The 20,121-nt window shown below is 42.6% G+C and overlaps 1 protein-coding gene across 6 annotated transcripts in view; it reads left to right on the top strand.

The window, feature by feature from the left end:
- Nucleotides 1-20,121, top strand: part of HTT (huntingtin) — an 831,912-nt gene that overhangs the window by 125,546 nt on the left and 686,245 nt on the right. For 4 of the 6 annotated variants that reach the window (XM_033950363.1, XM_033950354.1, XM_033950381.1 and 1 more), the window contains exon 10: nucleotides 4,952-4,999. The exons of the other annotated variants lie outside the window; for them this stretch is intronic. In XM_033950363.1, the coding sequence (XP_033806254.1) occupies nucleotides 4,952-4,999 (48 nt within the window). The remainder of the gene's footprint in view (nucleotides 1-4,951; nucleotides 5,000-20,121) is intronic. 6 annotated transcript variants of the gene reach the window in all.

The following is a 20,121-nucleotide window of genomic DNA, read 5'->3' as shown; positions in this document are numbered from 1 at the left end:
AAACTCCAGGAGAGACAATCAATTTGGACAAGCAGTTCTGCAAAATCTGTTTACTTCTTGAGCGTCAAGTTTCCCTCCAACTCTATTGAGTTTCTCTAGGATTATATTAATATATCCATTACCCTCATCCAGGGTCATGATTCTGGCAGCTTGGGAGTCCCACATGTGAGAATAGAATGGCCTTCTTGTCCTCAGAGAAAGCAGATCCTTACAAGGCTTTCAGGGACAGCAGGCATAGATTCTCACATCCCACCTACCTCCCCTATTTGACTTCTTAGCTTTATTACTAATCTGTAGGTTCTGCAAGCCGATGTCAGGTGGGAAGGCATTGGCATGTGAATGGTATGGGTGCTGTTTTAAAAAATTTAAAATGACAGTGCACTTGGTAATGTCCGTATGGATTCCTTGGATAACGACACCAACATTTGAGAATATACAGCTCTCCCTCCGTATTCGTGGGGGTTAGGTGCAGAGCCGGTCCGCAAATAAGTTTTTGGGCTGACTCTGACCCACCCCCATCTCCCTCCTGCATCCCCGGATCTTACCCTGTGGTTTAGCGGTGACACGGGGCAGGATCAATCGTCCTACGCTCCTGCCCTATGCAAAGCAGTCATCGAAATGGCTGCCGTGAGTCCCAATTGTAGTCTCGAGACTACAACGGGAACTCACAGCAGCCATTTTGATGATGGCTCTGCACGGGGCAGGAGCATAGGACGATCGATCCTGCCCCGCGTCACTGCTAGACCACCAGGTAAGGTCCAGGGAGGTTCGGGCATCCTGCAAAAAGAAGAAAAAAAATTGCGAATAATCAAATTCGCGAGTAGGGAAGCCACGAATCCGGATGGAGAGCTGTATGTCTGCTGTCCTCTAAGAATACCTGCTAAAGGTAAATATCTTTGCTTTATAAAACCCAGTATAACATTAGAATTATACTTTAGAATTGGTGGCTGTATATGGCAGGTGTGCTATATGTATGACATGAAAATCTGAATATTTTTGGATTGTAACTTCTATGGAGAAATGTTCTAGTTCTGATCTTCAGCTATCATTGGGGAGATGTAGGGTGTTTGTAGCTGCAGAGCATGTTTATACTTTCTTTATAAGAACTACTATCTTGTGTCAGCCAAAAGGTCCTTAAGCATCATGTGTGCAGTATATCACATATGTGAGCATCCATCAAATGTTTCCCAGCTGATAAAAGGTTGAGAACCATACTCCTCTAGAGGAAATGAGGGAGAGGGGAAATAAGATACATTGTTTAAATATTTTAAAAGTATTAATATAAAAACAAGTCTTTTTAAGAAATAGGAAAGCAGTAGATGACATGAATTGAAGTTGCAAGGTGGTAAATTTAGGGATAATATCAGAAAGCACATTTTTACTGAAAGAGTGATGGATGCCTGTGGTGGCAGATTTCAGAACATGTGGGATAAATATAGACTCCTTATATCAAGTTTGAATCAAAACGAGGCATAAATGACTTTCCCACTTTAAAAAAGGTATAAAGAGCCTGCACAGGGCAGCAGGTACAACTTTAATAATCTTAGACTAGATCAGTGATCTCAAACTCGCGGCCCACCAGGTACTATTTTGAGGCCCTTGATATGTTTATCATAATCACAAAAGTAAAATAAAACAGTTTCTTGATCATATGTCTCTTTAGCTATAAATTATAATATTATTATTGACTTAGCCAAAAGGAAAGCTTTATAAACTATAAAGAGCTTTACCTCATGCAAAGTTGTAATTTCTTTAATAAGACATTAACTATTTTTTTCCGAGACCTTCCAAGTACCTACAAATCTAAAATGTGGCCCTGCAAAGGGTTTGAGTTTGAGACCACTGGACTAGATGGACCTGCTTTCAATTTACTATGTAGTTGTAACCCCACATGCATGACATGGTTTTTTTCAGATGTCTTTGAGGTAAACAGATTTGCTTTACAGGGATGCACACAGGTCATATAATCTGTGGTGGGTCTTTTGGTATGCTATATTTGAAAGATGATTATTGGTAAGTAATTAGTCTCTTTCATCGAAAATTAATTAATAATATTTTGCAGAATAAAAGAATTAGGGCCCCTTTTACAAAGCCGCAGTAGCGATTCCCGGCATGGCAAATGTGATGGGCTTCATTGTATTTGCTGTGCGGGAATCGCTACAGTAGCTTTGTAAAAGAAGTGCTGTTTTTTCAAAGATGATTTTGATTACATTGAAGTTCAATATTAGCATTTATGAACATCAGATTTTAATTTTTTTAAAGGTACATTCCCACAGACTCCTTCCACTTATTTCTCTAGGTGTCCTCTAGGTGTTTGGGAGAATGCTTTTGAAATGCATGTTTTTATTGAATAAGCAGTGTAAATCGGATTTTAAAAAAATCTAACCTCTAATTTTTTAAATTGTTTTTTACTTTGCTATCCTAACATTTCTTCTTTTTAAAAACATGAAACAACCAATCTGATATCTCATAAAATGGCTGCTATTAGAAGGCATTCTATTAGCTGACAGATTAAATTATTTCTTCATTCCGTTGTTTGGCCTGTTTGCCCTTAATACTGTGCCAGGCATCTAATTTGTTATTGTGTAGTTCCTTGAGAAGATTATATGTGAGAAGGGGAACCATTTGAGGTTTCAATAAGTCTAGTAATGGAGCCTGTTAGTTCTTGCTCTTTGCTGCTATGAGAGAGGTTTTACATTCTTTCGGTTTCAGGCACCTACTTAGCTGTAAAGCAGCATTACCATTTCTTGCCTGTAATGGTGGGGGAGAAAGTTGTGGTTATTATTAAGGGTAGTTGGATTGAGAGCAGCATAAAGTCTGTTTTAATCTTTTGAGATCTTATCAGGTATTTGTGACCTGGATTGGCACAGTTGGAAACATGATAGATTTTTTTGGTTTGTAACAATATGGCAATGCTTGTGTTCTTATGATAGAGTTCCAGAAAGATCTGTAGTGCATGGCTGAACCTAAGAATTGTTGCAGTGACCTAAGAGCTGGGGGTGGGGTGGGACAGTATATTAAAATAGCACAAAAATTCCTAGATGGTTGTGACTAATTCCATCTTTGGTTTCCTGTTGAGCTGAAAGTAGAAAGAGAAAGGAGAATGAATGGAAATAAAAATAAACCAAATAAATCCAATTAAGTTCTGGTGCTTCTGAGCATTCTCATTAGATCCCTGTGCAGATGTTACTTAAGGTTATATGTAGGACAAATAGGACCTTATTCGCTAAATGCACATTCCAATTGCAGGCGGTGGAAGGCATCCTACTGTCATCTGGCAGCCAATCGGGACGGAAGAAGGAAAAAAGCACAAAGGGCCTTCAAGTCCAGGCAACCAAACTAAATTTATTGAACCCGACACGGGCCATGTTTTGATTAAATTGCCTGCATCAGGGTTCAATCGTTAGAGTAATAGTTACTAAAATGCCTTAAGGTTTCTAAATTTTAAATGAATGCACAACAAAACCTCTTTAAACCCAATACCACAAACACATCAAAACTTAATGCATGTGTAATTCCAAAATAGAAAAGCGATTTTGTTCTGGATTCTTCTGTTTGGTTTGTACTTTGTTTCCCTCTCTGTTAGCCAATTGGGGCACATCTTTAAAAAAAAATTGTGCAGGGAAGGACGCCTACATTGTAAACATCTGTAGTGTGTCATGAGTGTGGTTTTGCCCGGAAGTGGCCTTGGGCATCCCTACACGTCTCTGTAGACGCGAGACAGACAATTTAAATGTAGGCCTGCAAAATGTTGGCCTACATTTTAAGGTGTGTGTTCAGTAATGAAGACATGATTCTGTAAAGGACGCTGATGCTTGATTGACACATGATCGGCAGCTGCCGATATCGGCGACCTTTACAGAATCAGGCCTGTAGTAAATTCTAAGATCAGCAAGTAAAATGCATTTTATTCTACAAGTAGTACAAAAAGATATGTTCAAGTTCAATATATTTGATATACCACCGCAAATATAAAACCGAGGTTAAAATCTCAGCGGTTTACAATATAAAACAATAATTATAAAAAATAAAAAAGGTGAGAGAAGACAAACAGACAAAATTATCAAAATTGGAGACATAGGGAAAGGAGAAAAATTGATTGGTTATAATAAAAACAAAAGAGTGGGGAAAGGGAAGAAGTGAAACATAGAAGGTAGGGGTAAAGTGCTAGGCGTGTATGATTTCCGCCTATGCATGCTTGATTTCTGCCCATACATATTGGAATTTGATGGAAATGCCGAAAGAAGGTAAATTGCCCACAGATTGTCTGGAGACCAAAGAGAACATTCAGTGCAGAAGTAGTACATAAAATTACCGGAAGTTATAAGCAACCTTATGATAGACTAAAAGGACAAGGAAATAAGTCCATCATGATGTGAGCAATCTACTAAAAAACCTTTTAATCTGAGGCTGGAAAGGGGGAGGAAATAAAGTAATGTCCATGTACTAATTGGATCACCAGCATTATGAATAGCCACCTACTTTGCTTACTATAAAAAAGGCTGGCATATTGTACCTGTGAATGCTAGTTGGTTTAAAAAGATTTGGGTTTCTTTTTGTAATATAGTTCTATAAATCTTTCACCACCAGCTTCTTTGGAGACACTGTAATACAGGGGAAGGGAAGTATCCATTTTAGCTCCGCAGAAAATAATGAGATGTTGCTGGTAGATCTCTTCAAGTGCAAATTACCATACTTTTCCTGTGTATAAAAAGGGTATAGGAAGATGGAGAAAATCCTGAAAGACTCCTCTTTTCCTAAATATAACTTCTCAGACTATATAGGAAGAGCACTTACTTGTATGAAAATCCCAGAGTAGGGATTTTACACTTTGGTTGTGGTGTAAAGTAAACCACTTACATTTTTATGCTTGATGGTAGGCTATTAGAATTCCTTCTAGATTTCAGCAGCCTGTTTCTTATCTTCACTTCTTCTCTCCTGTGGATTGCAGCTAGAGGGGAGTCTTCATGCAGCCCTGTTCTTTCAAGAAAGCATAAAGGTGATTATCTCAAAGTTAACTATATATTTGAAATTCATCTCTGTTTTCATTTTCCTCCCTTATTTTGAAAAACATTCAAATATTGTCTCTTGTGAAAGCAAAAGGAGCATGAATTCATTCTTTCTCCAACTGAAATTAAAAATATTAATGTATTTGATAACACCTATTGGATAAAGTAGTGTGATTAGCTGTTAGTCCACTTGAAAATTAAGGTTAATAAATGAAAACAAAAAAAGTAAGTTTCAAGTTTATTAGGATTTTATATACCGCCTATCAAGGTTATCTAAGCGGTTTTTACAATCAGGTACTCAAGCATTTTCCCTATCTGTCCCGGCGGGCTCACAATCTATCTAACGTACCTGGGGCTATGGAGGATTAAGTGATATCCTTTTATTGGGTTAACTTTATATTTCTTAACAAGCTTTGGGACAACCATATTTTATAACTCAAATCTTGTTTATTTTACTGCCTGTTGCATGGAAGATTAATAAAATATTTTTTTCCAACTAACATTGTTTATATTTTTATTTTTTTTGTGCATGTGGCTCTCACTTATGATGAATCTGTGGAAGGTGACTGAACTGGGTCCAGATGCTGTTATGATGATACAGTATTTAATAGATGCCTATATTATCATTAGTCTGATAATTTTCTAGGTATTCATACACTGCATAATCTTTAGTCACAAGCTCAAAACTGTTAACAATTTCAGTCTGAAACCAGTCCATCAGATATTACAAAAATCTCAAACATAATAAATAGAAAACAAATTCTTTAAATAAGTAAAAATAACTTTATAAATCAAAAATAATGAAAATTTTGGTATACTAAAATTAATAGCTTATTCCAAGATTTCACAGCACAAAATTTGAAGTTGTTCTCAAAAAGTAATTTAAAATGATCCTTTTACAAAACTATGAAAGTGTTTTTTTAGCACAGGCCAGCATTCTGAATGCTTTGCGCTGCTCCTGGCACTCATAGAGTTCGTATGAGCATCAGGAGCAGCGCAGAGCATTCAGCGTGCCGGCCTGCGCTAAAAAACATTTTTATGGTTTTGTAAAAGGGGGGAGGGGGTAGCTATCAGCTTAACATCTGTATGTACAGAGAATTTCAGTTATCTAATTGCGAGAGAGTTAGCACCTATATTAATATCCTGTATTGATCTATTAAATAAATAGGAACAAATAAGTTGCAACTGTTTAAGTCTAAAAAAAAATGCCTTTTTGTATCATCAAATTAACTTGAGACTGCATACTCAACAAAGAATCTAATAGAGCACCTAAAACTTTCAATTCCTTATCCATGTTCAAAGAATAATTTTTGTGTATTTTATTGTTAAGTAGACTGGTTTGGAAGAAGTATTTTTCATGTTATGATTTAATGTTGAATAGTCTTATTTGGGAAGTTAGAGAAGTAGCCCAGTGTTTCTCAACTTCTTCAAGCCAAGTACCCCCTAAGTCTAACAAATATCAACCAAGTACCCCTGCCCAAGATCCACCCCAGACCTGCCCAAATTTCGCCCATAACCCCATCCCATAATAATAGTACTAATTGAAATGCAATTTCTTCCATTCATTTTTCATATATACACAATACAATCTTATTAATTTATAATGGTAACCACAAAATTAAAAAGCCCCCACAAAGCACACTGTATGCAAAGAAAATGTTAATTATTTATTTATATATATATATATTAGTGTTTAAGCCCGTTACATTAATGGGTGCTAGAATATATGTCTGTCTTTCTTTCTTACTTTCTGTGTCTCTCCCTGCCCCTGTCTCTCTCTTCCTTTCTTTCTGTCTTTCTCCCTCCCACTGTCTGTCCTTCTTTCTTTCTGGTTCTCTCTCTGGCACCCTGTCTGTCTGTCTTTCTTTCTGTCTCTCTCCCTGCCTGCTGTCTTTCTGTGTGTCTGTCTTTCGTTCTAATGCGCTGCCTGCCTGTCTTTCTGTATCTCCATGGCCCCCTTCTGTCTCCCCTCCCCCAAAGCAAACCAAGATTGCTCCCAGGCCCCCTTTCCCTCTCCGTCCCCTCCACTTCCCTGTGCAGCAGCAGCATTTCCCTCCCACCCTTCCTATGCAGCAGCAGCATTTCCCACCCTTCCCTGTGCAGCAGCAGCATTTCCTGGCCTTCCCTGTGCAGAAGCAGCATTTCCCCCCACACACACACACACACTTCCCTGTGCAGCAGCAGCATTTCCCAGCCTTCCCTGTGCAGAAGCAGCATTCCCCCCCCACACACACACTTCTCTGTGCAGCAGCAGCATTTCCCGCCCTTCCCTGTGCAGCAGCAGCATTTCCCAGCCTTCCCTGTACAGAAGCAGCATTTCCCCCCCCCCCACACACACACTTCCCTGTGCAGCAGCAGCATTTCCCAGCCTTCCCTGTGCAGAAGCAGCATTTCCCCCCCCCCCACACACACACACTTCCCTGTGCAGCAGCAGCATTTCCCAGCCTTCCCTGTGCAGAAGCAGCATTTCCCCCCCCCCCCCACACACACTTCCCTGTGCAGCAGCAGCATTTCCCAGCCTTCCCTGTGCAGAAGCAGCATTTCCCCCCCACACACACACACTTCCCTGTGCAGCAGCAGCATTTCCCAGCCTTCCCTGTGCAGAAGCAACATTTCCCCCCCCCCCCACACACACTTCCCTGTGCAGCAGCAGCAATTTCCACCCTTCCCTGTGCAGCAGCAGCATTTCCCGGCCTTTCCTGTGCAGCAGCAGCATTTCCCGCCGCCCCCTTCCCAACCGCCGCATTTAAATTCAGAGAAAAGCGCTGCACCGTGCTACCGCTGGCTTTGGCGTCTTCTATCCACTGCGGCCAACCCTAGTGGAAACAGGAAGTAGTCAGAGAGGGCGGGCCGCAGTGGACAGAAGACGGCGAGGCCAGTGTGCAGCACTTTTCTCTGAATTTAAATGCGGGTGAGCCGGTGAGAAGGAGGAGGCTTTGGCGGTGAGTGAGGGCGGGAGGGAGGAGTCGCCGGCTGTGCTGTGTTTCTCCGCTTTCCGATTTGTCTGGCCGCCGCATATGCACTCCTGATGGCCACGGACCTACTGATCACAGATCAGAGATCACAGAAGCACGCAGGTAAGTGCGCATGCGCTGCTTGGGTTTTATTATATAGGAGATATATATATATATATATTTTTTCAAAAAGATCAAGGCAGATGACTTTAAAATATACAATGTCACCTCAGTAACAACTATAGAAAAATAGACAAATATAGTGTAAAATATATACAGCAGATATAAATTCTCAAGACTGACACATTTCGATCACTAAATTGCAAATAAAATAATTTTTTTTACCTTTATTGTCTGGTGATTTCATGAGTCTCTGGTTGCACTTCCTTCTGACTGTGCATCCAATATTTCTTTCTTTCTGCTTCCTGCATGCTTCCTCTCCTCCAGACCTCATTCCTTTTCCCAACCAATATCTCCAATTTTTATTCCTCCGTCACCCCTATTGGCAACATGACTCCCTCTGTCTTTCTCTCATTCCCTCCCTTCCTGCAAAGGGAGTGGGGAAAAAGAGAGAAATGGATCCAGGGTGCATCTCTCCCACCCCCTCTACTGCCACATCCAACATTTCTCCCTCTCTCATCCCCCGGATCATGTGCTGCATTTTTCACCACTGCCCACGAGTCCCATGTCCATTTCTCCTTTTATCACCCCTCTCCAGCACAATGCCACAACTCTTCCTCCATCAATATGTCCAACATTTCTCCCCCTTGCATCCCCTTCAATCTATCCCTTTGTTCCCTTTCCACCACCAAATCCAACATTTCTCCCTCTCATTCGTCTATTCCCCATGCATCTCTATCTCACTCCTCTTTCTCTCTATGCCTAATTTTCCTCTTTCTTCCTTTCCCCATGTCTACCATCTCTTTCCCTCTTACTCACACATCCATGCCTAACAATTCTCCTTTTCTATTCCCTCCCTCCTATGTCCCAGGTTAGTGCCCCCTTCCTCCCTCCCTTCTGTGTCCCCACCCCCATCCCCTCGATCCACTTTATCCTGCTCCCCAATTTCATCTACTTCGTTGCCTGCATCCCTGTTCAATTTAATACTTAACTCTATGTAAATCTGTTCAATTAATATTTAACTGCATGTAACTATGTTTAAATTAATGTGAACCGCCTAGAACTCACTGGGTATGGCGGTATACAAGAATAAAGTTATTATTATTATTATTATATGCATGCCCCCTCCCTTCCTTCTGTGTCTCGAGTTTGTGCCCTTCCTCCCTGTCTTCCAGCCTTTGTCCCAAAATTGTGCCTCTCCCATGTTCCAACTCGCTTCTTCCCCCCTCCTTTCTCCCTTTGTCCCAGATTATGTAATAAAAGATTAAGTAATAATAGTTATAGTAGTTATATCTTATCCTTAAATAGTCCCCAGACCTTCTCCAACTTAGTGCACAATTGAGCAGACAACAGCAGTTAATTTCTCCATCTTATATATTTAGTGGAACTTGAGTACACGCTCAAAAAAAGGAGATTTGTGTGCAGCTTGAGTAACAATTCACACATGGAGAGCCACATCTGGCTCCTTACAAACTGCAACCAGGATCAGTCAATCTTCAAGCACCTTAGCTCCAAGCAAACCTTCCTCGGCCTCTAGGTTTTTGGGGAATTTGCAGCCACTCCTGCTCTGCTCGTATTACCTCTTCCCAGTGAAACCAACACCTCTTTGGGAGAAGAAATGCTCTGTGGGATAGAACCCATGCTGGATGTTGTAGGCTGCCTTGGAGGACTCCTAAGATCCTGGTCCAGGAGAGGCACCAGTAGCATTTGCTTTCTGATGTTTCTTATGCAGGTTATCAGCTCCAGATAACAAAGGATCTGATGCTTCCTGGATGAACTGGTCTAACGGACCGTTGCAGGAATGATCCTGGTCTCTGAGGGAAGGCACAGAGCTTCCCTTTACGCTTCACTATAGCAGCAAGTAAAGAAAAAGGCCAAAGAGCCGATACTATACCTCCATCATCTTGACTCCACCCCCTGGAACTGTTGCCATTTCTGATCACACTCATACATGGGTAGAAACATAGAAATATGATGGCAGATAAAGGCCAAATAGCCCATATAGTCTGCCCATCCACAGTAACCATTATCTCTTTCTCTCTCCGTGAGATCCCACGTGCATATCCCAGGCCCTTTTGAATTCAGGCACAGTCTCTGTCTCCACCACCTCTTCTGGGAGACTGTTCATGCATCTACCACCAGATACAAAAGACTCCTTGCCCATTAAGCCCAAGGTCTTGATGGCTTCTCTGGAGAATTCTGCAAGACTTTTGCTTCAGAACTAGCCCCATTGCTTACAGATAACCTTAACACAGTACATAAGGGTGGATCTTTATTGGCTACCATGATAGAGACATGGATTGCAGTGATTCCTAAGCTGCAGAAGGATGTGTTGGCCTGTCAGTCCTTCTGTCCTGTATAGGTACTTAATATTGATGTACAAATTTTACTAAAGTTTTGGTTAGTAGGCTTCACTTTGATCCTACTGACCTTAATGCATCCTGACCCGGTAGACTTTATTCCAGGGGTGTCAAACTCAATCACATAAGGGGCCAAAATCTAAAACATAGGCTAAGTCGTGGGCCAAATTTTTTATTAAGATACTTAGGAGTCCTTTTATTAAAATACACTAACCAATTTAGCGTGCACTAAATGTGCACCTTAATAAAAGGACCCCTTAGTCTTAGTAGAAGTATAGGGTTACAACCTCTCCAACCCCCATTCTGGCTCTGTGATGTAAACAAAATAAATAAAAATGACTTTTCCTCTCTTTTAGAACCTAGTTCACGCCTGCTGTTTAATACCAGCTTTGTAAGGTCAACGGCCATGCATTTGATACACCACCTTTCTGTGGTACAACTAAAATGGTTTACCTGACTTACAACAGACCTGAGAAGCGGGTAGAAGGTAGTGACATGGAATCAGAGAACATTTAGAAGCAGGAGAAAGACAGTGTTAGGCAGATAGAAAGCACTAAAAGGAGAAGAACAGTAAAGTGACAGACAGCTAGAGGGCACCGAGAATCGGGAATAAAAACAGCAAGAGGCAGGTAGGAGCACAGTAATGGCAGCGTGACAAGTAGGTAGAGAGCCCCAAGTAGCACAATGACTAGTAGGTAGAGAGCACTTTGAAGAGGGCTGAGAACAATGACATACAAGTAGACAGTACTGGAGCAGGTAGGCACCCCTCCCCCCATCTTTGTTTCGTGAGCTCCTGCAGTCTATTACGCCTCATTCTCCAGGCTCTTCCCATCTACCGGCAGCGTTTTAATTCTTTTTAAAGCAGGCGGTACCAACTGGCCCCAGGAAACTGAAGCACTACCTCCAAGCTACATGAGCGGCCTCTTGGGCGCCGCCACAGATCTGCACAGCTCAGCTGTTGCTGTAAATGTGCATCACCAGAGCCAGGCACAGGCCAAAGAGGAGCTCAACAGCGCACAACCATCTCCAGGTGCAGCCATTAGGTGAAGCGCAGCTCTGTCAATGTGAAAAGGAGCCACGTTGAAATCGGAGGGAATGTGCTGCGGCAGGGCTCCGATTTCGACGCGGCTCCTTTTCACATTGGCGGAGCTGCGCTGCACCTGATGAAGGGAAGGAAGGAACGGCGGGCCAAATCTCTGCGATGGCAGGAATTGTTTGGTGGGCCAAATTTTATTATGGAGAAAATCCACCAAATAATTACTAGAGAAGTGTCACTCCCAAATGGATACACAAAATTCACTTCTACAAACACATGTAATAAATCTAATATTTATACCACGCCTCAGAGACCGAGTATTTAAAGCAAAATTTGCTAAATACTTGGTTCGGTCTTAGTCTCTATCATTGGCAAGTGGTAAATTTGAGTATTATTTGTACTTTCAATGTTAATCAATATCTCAATCGTTCTTTATTTTAGTTATTTCAAAAATTTATCTTTCTTTAACCAGATGTATAGAACATCTTAACACACACCAAATACTATGAGAAATGTAAAGAAAGTGCTTAAATTCAAGGAAAAGCACTTATCTTATAAGAAGTTCACACTGTTTTGATCCCAACGGGGCCACCGTTTCACCTGAAGTGGCTTCGTCAGGGGAACGTCGTGGACAGTGTCTAAAATGGGCAAAAAGGTTATAATTTATAAGCATTATAGTATTTGAATGCAAACAAGTACTTATACTTTAACTTATATGTGTTAAATCAGTTAGCAAACTTACGGAACCGGTGTTTACTTCAACGTATATTTCTCAGAAAATGGCGTCGGTAAAAACCAACGCTGAGCTATTTAAAGAGCTCTTAATCAGCTGTCGGTACAGCGTCAAGAACGTTCCCCTGACGAAGCCACTTCAGGTGAAACGGTGGCCCCGTTGGGATCAAAACAGTGTGAACTTCTTATAAGATAAGTGCTTTTCCTTGAATTTAAGCACTTTCTTTACATTTCTCATAGTATTTGGTGTGTGTTAAGATGTTCTATACATCTGTTTAAAGAAAGATAAATTTTTGAAATAACTAAAATAAAGAACGATTGAGATATTGATTAACATTGAAAGTACAAATAATACTCAAATTTACCACTTGCCAATGATAGAGACTAAGACCGAACCAAGTATTTAGCAAAATTTGCTTTAAATACTCGGTCTCTGAGGCGTGGTATAAATATTAGATTTATTACATGTGTTTGTAGAAGTGAATTTTGTGTATCCAAATTTTATTATCCCACGGGCCAAAGTTTTACATGTCTGCTTTATTCTGAAATGGTAAGCATCGGATAGCATACACATAACCATTAATCTAATGAGGATTGCTCATGCCTCTCAACCACCAATATGCTTTCTTGGCATTGATACTGAGGAGACATTTTATAGAGTTCACGTAGACTCTGACTAAATTTGGGCTTAGCACCCATTTTTGAGGTTGATTAAAAGCCTTTTATGCCACTTCCTGGGCCTGTGGGAAAATCAATGGGGCCAATTCTCAAATGTTTGACTTGAGTAGGAAAGTATGCCACCCCAGTTTTTTGCTCTTGTTATGGAACCTCTGGCGGTGGCAATTATGGAGAACCCAGATATTCAGGATCTGAGTGGGTGCTATGGAATACAAAATTGCACTTTTCAGTGTTGATGTTTTGCTGTCCCTAACCAAATCTCATACTTGTTTCCAAATTTACTACAAGTATTGAATCGGTATGCTTCTTTGTCAGATTTTAAAGTAAATATGAACAAATCAGAGGTGTTTAGTATTAATTTGAGCAGTGCTACTTTAGCCTTCTTAAAGAGATCTTTTAAATGTAAATAGGTGGAACATAAAATTAAGTATGTGGGGGTATATCTCAGTGCTTCTCAGTATGCTAGGGGTACGCGAGCCTCTTGTAGGGGGTATGTGGTGCTGGCGCTGTATGTCTCCCAGCTTCCTTCTGCTGTCACGTATATGCAGCACTGGTGCTGTATGTCTCCCTTCCTCCTGCTGTCACGCATCTCCCGCCTTCCTCGTCTTCTCTCCCCAGACTCTCTCCCCTCTCCCACCCGAGAAGCAGCATCTCACTGTGTGACCTATGCTAGGCCAGTCTGCCTCTGATGAAAGAGGAAGTTGCATCATCGGAGGCAAGCCAGAGTAGCAAAGGCCCCGAGGCTGCCTGATGGAATCACTGGCTCAGCAGTACCTCTCCTCTCCCTAGAAGCAGCTCACTGCATGCTTTTAACTTCCCCACACAGCTGCTGCTAGCTTTAGTTTAGCTACGGTTCCATCAAGCAGCCTCGGGGCCTTTGCTAGGCCAGACTGTCTCCGACGAAAGAGGAAGTTGTATCTAGCAAAGGCCCCGAGGCTGCCTGATGGAACCGTGGCTAAACTAATGCTACCGGCAGCTGTGTTGGGAACTTAAAAGTACGCAGTGAGCTGCCGCTAGGGAGAGGAGAGGTACTGCTGGACAGGTAGAAGAGGTACTGCTGGACATGGGGAAGGGAGAAGGGGTACTACTGTACGTGGGGAAAAGGAGAGTTGCTGCTGACAAGGGGGGAGGGAAAGGGAAGGGAGAAGAGGTACTGCTGGACCTGGCATAAGGAGAGGGGAAGGGAAAAGGTGCTGTTGAACTTGAAGGAGAAATGGAGAGAAAGGAAAGGTGCTGCACATTGGAGGGAAGGATGAGATGGTGCATGGGGAAAGAGCATATTAGTTGTGAGTGGGAATGGGGGAGAGAAGGAAGGAAAATTGTTGCAGGATGAGTGAATGATGAGAAAGGGAGAAATGGACATGGTGTGGAGGAGAGGGAGAAATGGGACATGGGGAGAGAACATCATGTGAGGGATTGGGGAGAAATGGACTGGGGGTGGGAAGGAGGGATGTCACACTTGAGGGAAGGAGCGAGGAGAAAGTGTGAAGGAGGCAGAAAGTGTTGGACTCATGGAGAGAGGGAGAGATGGATAGGGAGGGCAGAAAGAAGGGAAGGAGAAATGCCACACTCAGGGGAAGGGGGAGGGCATAGAGTAAACAGTTGGACTCATGGAAGGGGAGGGAATGAGGACTGGAGGAGAGGAAGCGTGCAGGAGGAAGAGATAAAGAAATGTTGGACTGGTGGATAGGAGGGAGAAATGTTGGATGTGGCAGTAGAGGGAGTAGGAGAGATGCACCCTAGATCTTTTTCTCTCTTTCCCCACTCCCTTTGCAGCAAGGGAGGGAATGAGGGAAGGACAGTGAGAGAAGAGAGGGAGACATGTTCCAATGGGGGTGGAGGAGAGGAAGAAAAGTTGGATTCATGGAGGGACAGAGAGAGATGTTGGTTAGGGAAGGGAATGAGGTCCTGAGGAGAGGAAACGTGCAGGAGTCAGAGAGAAAGAAATATTGGATGAATAGTCAGAAAGAAGTGCAACCAGAGACTCATGAAATCACCAGACAACAAAGGTAGGAAAAATTATTTTGTTTGCAATTTAGTGATTAAAATGTCTCCGTTTTTTGAGACTGTAAACAGAGTGTATATTTTGCACTATATTTGTCTATTTTTTAATAGTTGTGACTGAGGTGACATTGCATATTTTAAAGTCATCTGCCTTGACCTCTTTGAAACCCCTCCCCCCAATATAAATGATAATTAAGATTTTCTCTGCATACAGTGTGCTTTGTGTTTTTTTAAGTTTGTGGTTACCATTATGTATTAATAAGATTATATTGTGTGTATATGAAAAAATGGTTAGAAGAAATTGCATTACAATTAATACTATTATTATGGGTTTGGGTGTGGGGCGGAGCTTGGGTGGGGGTACTCGGTTGATATTTGTTAGATGTAGGAGGTACTTGGCTTGAAGAATTTGCGAAACACTGGTATACCTCACAGAAGAGTATCATGCTTTGTTGCAGGAAATACAAGTGAACCTTGATTGCTGGGATCAGCTATCACTTTCGTGATTTGGCCGTATGGCTACAAATTTTGCCTATCTCAATATCTAAGTCTTTATTATCATACTAGTGTTTAAGCCCGTTACATTAACGGGTGCTAGAATATATGGCTGGCTGTCTTTCTTTATTTATGTCTCTCTCCCTGCTCCTGTCTCTTTCTTCCTTTCTTTCTGTCTCTCTCCCTCCTGCAATTTTTCTCTCTCTCTCCCTGGCACCCTTTGTCTGTCTGTCTTTCTTTCTGTCTCTCTCTGGTCCCCTGTCTGTCTTTATTTCTATCTGTCTCTCTCCCTAGCCTCCTTTGTCTGTCTGTATTTCTTTCTGTCTCTCTCCCCCCCCCCCCTTTCCTTTGCAGAAGCAGCAGTGATATTTCCCTTCCCCTCCAGATCCCTGTGAAGTAGTAGCAGCATTTTTCCCCACCCACCCCCCATTCCCTTCTCTCCCCCCCCACCACCACTTTCCTTTACAGAAGCAGCAGTGATATTTCCCTTCCCCTCCAGATCCCTGCTGAAGCAGTAGAATCATTTCCCCCACCTCCCATTCCCTTCTCTTACCGTGAGCTGCCCTGCTCCGTTCGGCCCCTCCCCCTTCCCTTCCCGCGTGCTGGCCTGCTGCAGGCTGAAGGTTTTTTTTTTCGGCGGCTCTTCTCACGATCCCCATGGTGGCTGATCCTCCTGTTCAAAGCGGCCTGCTGAGGTTCGCGGCCGGCTGTAACGAACCTCGCAGGCCGCTCTCCAACTCAGTAGCATGTTCCCTCTGACGCGATCGCGTCAGAGGGAACGTGCTACCATGTGGAGAGCGACCTGTGAGGTTCGTTACAGCCGGCCGCGAACCTCAGCAGGCCGCTTTGAACAGGAGCGGTAGCGATTGTTGCGAGAAGGGGGGGAGTCGGCGACGTGCTGTGAACAGGAGCGCCAGCGGCGGCAGGACCATGAGCCCTCCTCCCGCCATCCGCTGCCAGCCGCGGGTTTAAAGTTAGCCGGTCAGGTATTCAGAGCGGCAGGGGGAGGCAACCGGGTAAAGCGCCGTGCCGAGTAGAGGAAGCAAACGCCGTGGCAGGAGAGCAGGGAGTGAGTTTTTCCTTTGCGTTTGTTGGGGGGGGGGAGGGGGGGTTTGAACAGGAAGTAGAGCAGAGGCGTGAGTGAGCTGTTCAGCTTCCCCTATCTGGGCAAACCGCTCTGGCGAAAATGGAGTGAAGTGCCGCGTGGGGCCGTAGAAAGAGCGGGGCATGCTGCAGTCTTGGCGGCCACGGACATACGGCAGGGGGAGGCAACCTTTTATTCAATGTTTGCCGGGTAAAGCGCCGTGCCGAGTAGAGGAAGCATTGATTGAGTTTTTCCCTATGTGGAGAAACCGCCGTGGCAGGAGAGCAGGGAGTGAGTGAGTTTTTCCTATGCGGTTGTTTGGGGGGGGGGGGTTGTGAACAGGAAGTCGAGCAGAGGCGGGAGTGAGCTGTTCAGCTTCCCCTATCTTGGCAAACCGCTCTGGCGAAAATGTAGTGAAGTGTCGCGTGGGGCCGTAGAAAGAGCGGGGCATGCTGCAGTCTTGGCGGCCACGGACATACGGATCACGGAAGCACGCTGATAAGACTGCGCATGCGCCGCCTACGGTTTTATTATATAGACTAGTCTTTAAGCCTGTTACATTAACGGGTGCTAGAATAGATGTGTTTTGTCTTTCTTTCTGCCTCTCTCTCTCCTTAGCCGCTGTCTGTCATTTTTTCTGTCTGTATCTCTCCCTGGCCCCCCTGTCTGTCTGTCTTTCTTTCTTTCTCTCTCTCTCTCCTTGGCCGCTGTCTGTCTTTCTGTCTGTCTCTCTGGACACTGTCTTTCTGTCATTCTTTCTGTCTGTCTCTCTGGCCCCCCTGTCTGTCTGTCATTTGTTTTCTGTCTGTGTCTCTCCCTGGCCCCCTGTCTGTCTTTCTTTCTGTCTGTCTTTCTTTCTTTCTCTCTCTCTCTCCTTGGCCGCTGTCTGTCTGTCTCTCTGGCCCCCTGTCTATCTGTCTGTCTTTCTTTCTTTCTCTCTCCTTGGCCGCTGTCTGTCTGTCTTTTTTTCATTGTCTCTCTCTCTTTAGCTGCTGTCTGTCTGTCTCTCTGGTCCCATGTCTGCTTGTCATTCTTTCTGTCTGTATCTCTCTCTGACCCCCTGCCTGCCTATTTCTCTCTGTTGTGCCATGCCTGCCTGTCTCTCCATGGCCCCCTTCTGTCTCCCCCCCCCGAGCAAACCAAGATTACTGCCTGCCCCCCAGCACACCCCTCCCCCCCAAAGCAGCCCCCTTTCCATCTCCCCTTCCTTGTGCAGCAGTAGCAGCCAGACTCCTCGCAGCGTCCAGGCCAAAGGACACCCTCCTGCCGTTGCTCTCGGCGGTGAACCCTACTGCCGTTGCTCTCGCCGTCGCTAAAACCGCTGCACGTGCCACAAATGGAACACAGCCACGGAGGTACAAATCATGGCAGAAGGGATCACGTCGTTTCAACTGCGCATGCGCGGGGTAAGGGTTTTATTATATTAGATTCACTTTATATGGATCAATAAATGCCCCCAATTACCCAGAAGCATTCTTTATAGAGACTGTAAACAGAGAAGCCTTGTTTTTTTAATTTGGCCCTCTTTCACTGGCATGGTCAACTATCAAGTGGTTTGAAACACATCCGCATAAGTTGCGAAATCAAATAGGATCTGTACATTTGTTATCTCTGCTCTGAGTGCCTCAATAATTGAGATGGTTAGGTATCTCCACTTTCCCAACTACTCATTACACTTTACAGGTCTGGGTTCTGATTTCCACTTTACTTAAGTTTTCCCCAGATTATCCAGTTTTTCTTCCAGGACAAATCTTGGGGATTTTTAAGCATTAGAAGCTGAATAATTTGGCTACCTAGTAGCCACTGTTTGTTGAAACTAAGTTGATTCCTTTTGAAGAGCTGGCTCATGATTATTAATTATTGCCAAAAGACTGATATACTACTTACAACTTGTTCATTTTTTTAATTTACTGGACAATAGGGGGGGCGTGGCTTAACGCGAGCACGGATGGAGGTGTGATCGTGAAGCTCCTCACCATCCAGGCAATGAAATAAAAAAAAAATTATTTTTCCTTCAAAAAAATTATACAGAAAATATATATATAAAAAGCTGAACAAAAGATACAAGATAAAATCCTAAATTGCGACATTTAAAGAGAGGTATGTGCTGACAAGAGTCGGGAAATAACTCCCTATACAGCACTGCATCGGGAAAGCAGAGAACCGTTTGTGTTGGCGGTTACATAAAATTGAATACAGCGCTGAAGTATATATTTATATTCCGATCAGATATAACAAAAAACTGATAAGAGTCGGGAAAGCAGTCTGTGTTTTCGGAGGTATTAAGAGGCTTGAAAGCAGTGCTGAGAATACGAGATGAACGAGAACTGAAAAAAAAAAAAAAAAAAAAAAAGCTGATAAGAGCCGGGAAGCAGAGAGCTGTCGGTGTTTTCGGCGAATTCAAGAGACTGTGAGTTGTATGTTTGATTGAGAAAATATAAAGAAAGGTTGTGTTCTGACAAGATATAACTAAAAAAAAAAAAAAGCCGAATTACTATAGTTGAAGCGTGATATGTGCTGATAAGAGTCGGGAAGGCAGAGAACCGTTTGTACTGGCGGTTTATTGAAGTTTAAATGCAGCGCTGAAACCGCGAAGCAGAGGTGATTAAACAGTTTGGCGAAATTGTGAAAAAATAAGAAAAAGTTTATATTCAGAACAAATATAACTGAAACAGAAAAAAAAAAAAGCTGGTAAGAGTCAGGAAAGCTGAGTGCTGTCTGTGTTTTCAACGGATTCAAGAGACTTGAAAGCAGTACTGATACTGCGAGATGAATGTGAAAGACTATATAATCTGATTGGGAAATTGTGAAGAAAGATTGTGCTCAGATCAGATATAACCAAAAAAAAATTGAATTACTACAGTTGAAGTGAGAAAAGTGCAGACAAGAAACGGGAAGGCAGAGAACCATTTGTATCTTTGGTAGTTTCATTAAACTTGAATACAGCGCTGAAAACGCGAAGTACAAGTGAGAGATCAAACAATTTGATTGGAAAAATTGTGAAAGAATTTTGTATTCTGAACAGCTATATTGAAACCAAAAAAAGGGAAAAAGATTATTCTTTGATAAAAAAAAGGGGATTAAAAAAAAAAAATTTGAGAAAGAGGAATACTTGCATTTTCTCTCAATAATTAAGTGCTGAAGCACTGAAGACAAATAAATATCAGCTTACTAAAATAAATACTGAATATTAATTTCCTCTGACAGAGCTGCGATTGGGCTTGTGAGAGAGGAGACAGAGAAAAGGTTCAACGGAACTTTAAAAAAAAACTGGAACAGTAAGACATTGAGCAAATTGAGAGACGCTGAGAAAAAAACAGAAGAAAATTGCTTAAAGCTGGTCAAAATAGGAAAAATAACTCTAAAAAAGTGTTGCTCTCCTCAATCAGGGCTGCGATTGGGCTTGTGAGAGGAGAAAAAAAGAGTTCCCCTACTTCAATGAAAAAGTGAAAATGAGAAAAGAATTTTCAAACTGACATAGGTAAAGGAAAAAGAAAAGAGCTTAAAAAGAAAAATATCTACTTCAAAAGATAGAACAAAATCTTGGAAGAAAAGAGATTAAAAACCTAAGAATACCAAATCTAAAAGACTAAATACAAGAAATAAGAATAACCAAGAAAAAGAAAACAACAACATGACAAGTACCAGA

This window comes from Geotrypetes seraphini, chromosome 1, assembly GCF_902459505.1.
Source record: "Geotrypetes seraphini chromosome 1, aGeoSer1.1, whole genome shotgun sequence".
Lineage (NCBI taxonomy): Eukaryota > Metazoa > Chordata > Amphibia > Gymnophiona > Dermophiidae > Geotrypetes > Geotrypetes seraphini.
This window is presented reverse-complemented; position numbering and strand designations above follow the sequence as displayed.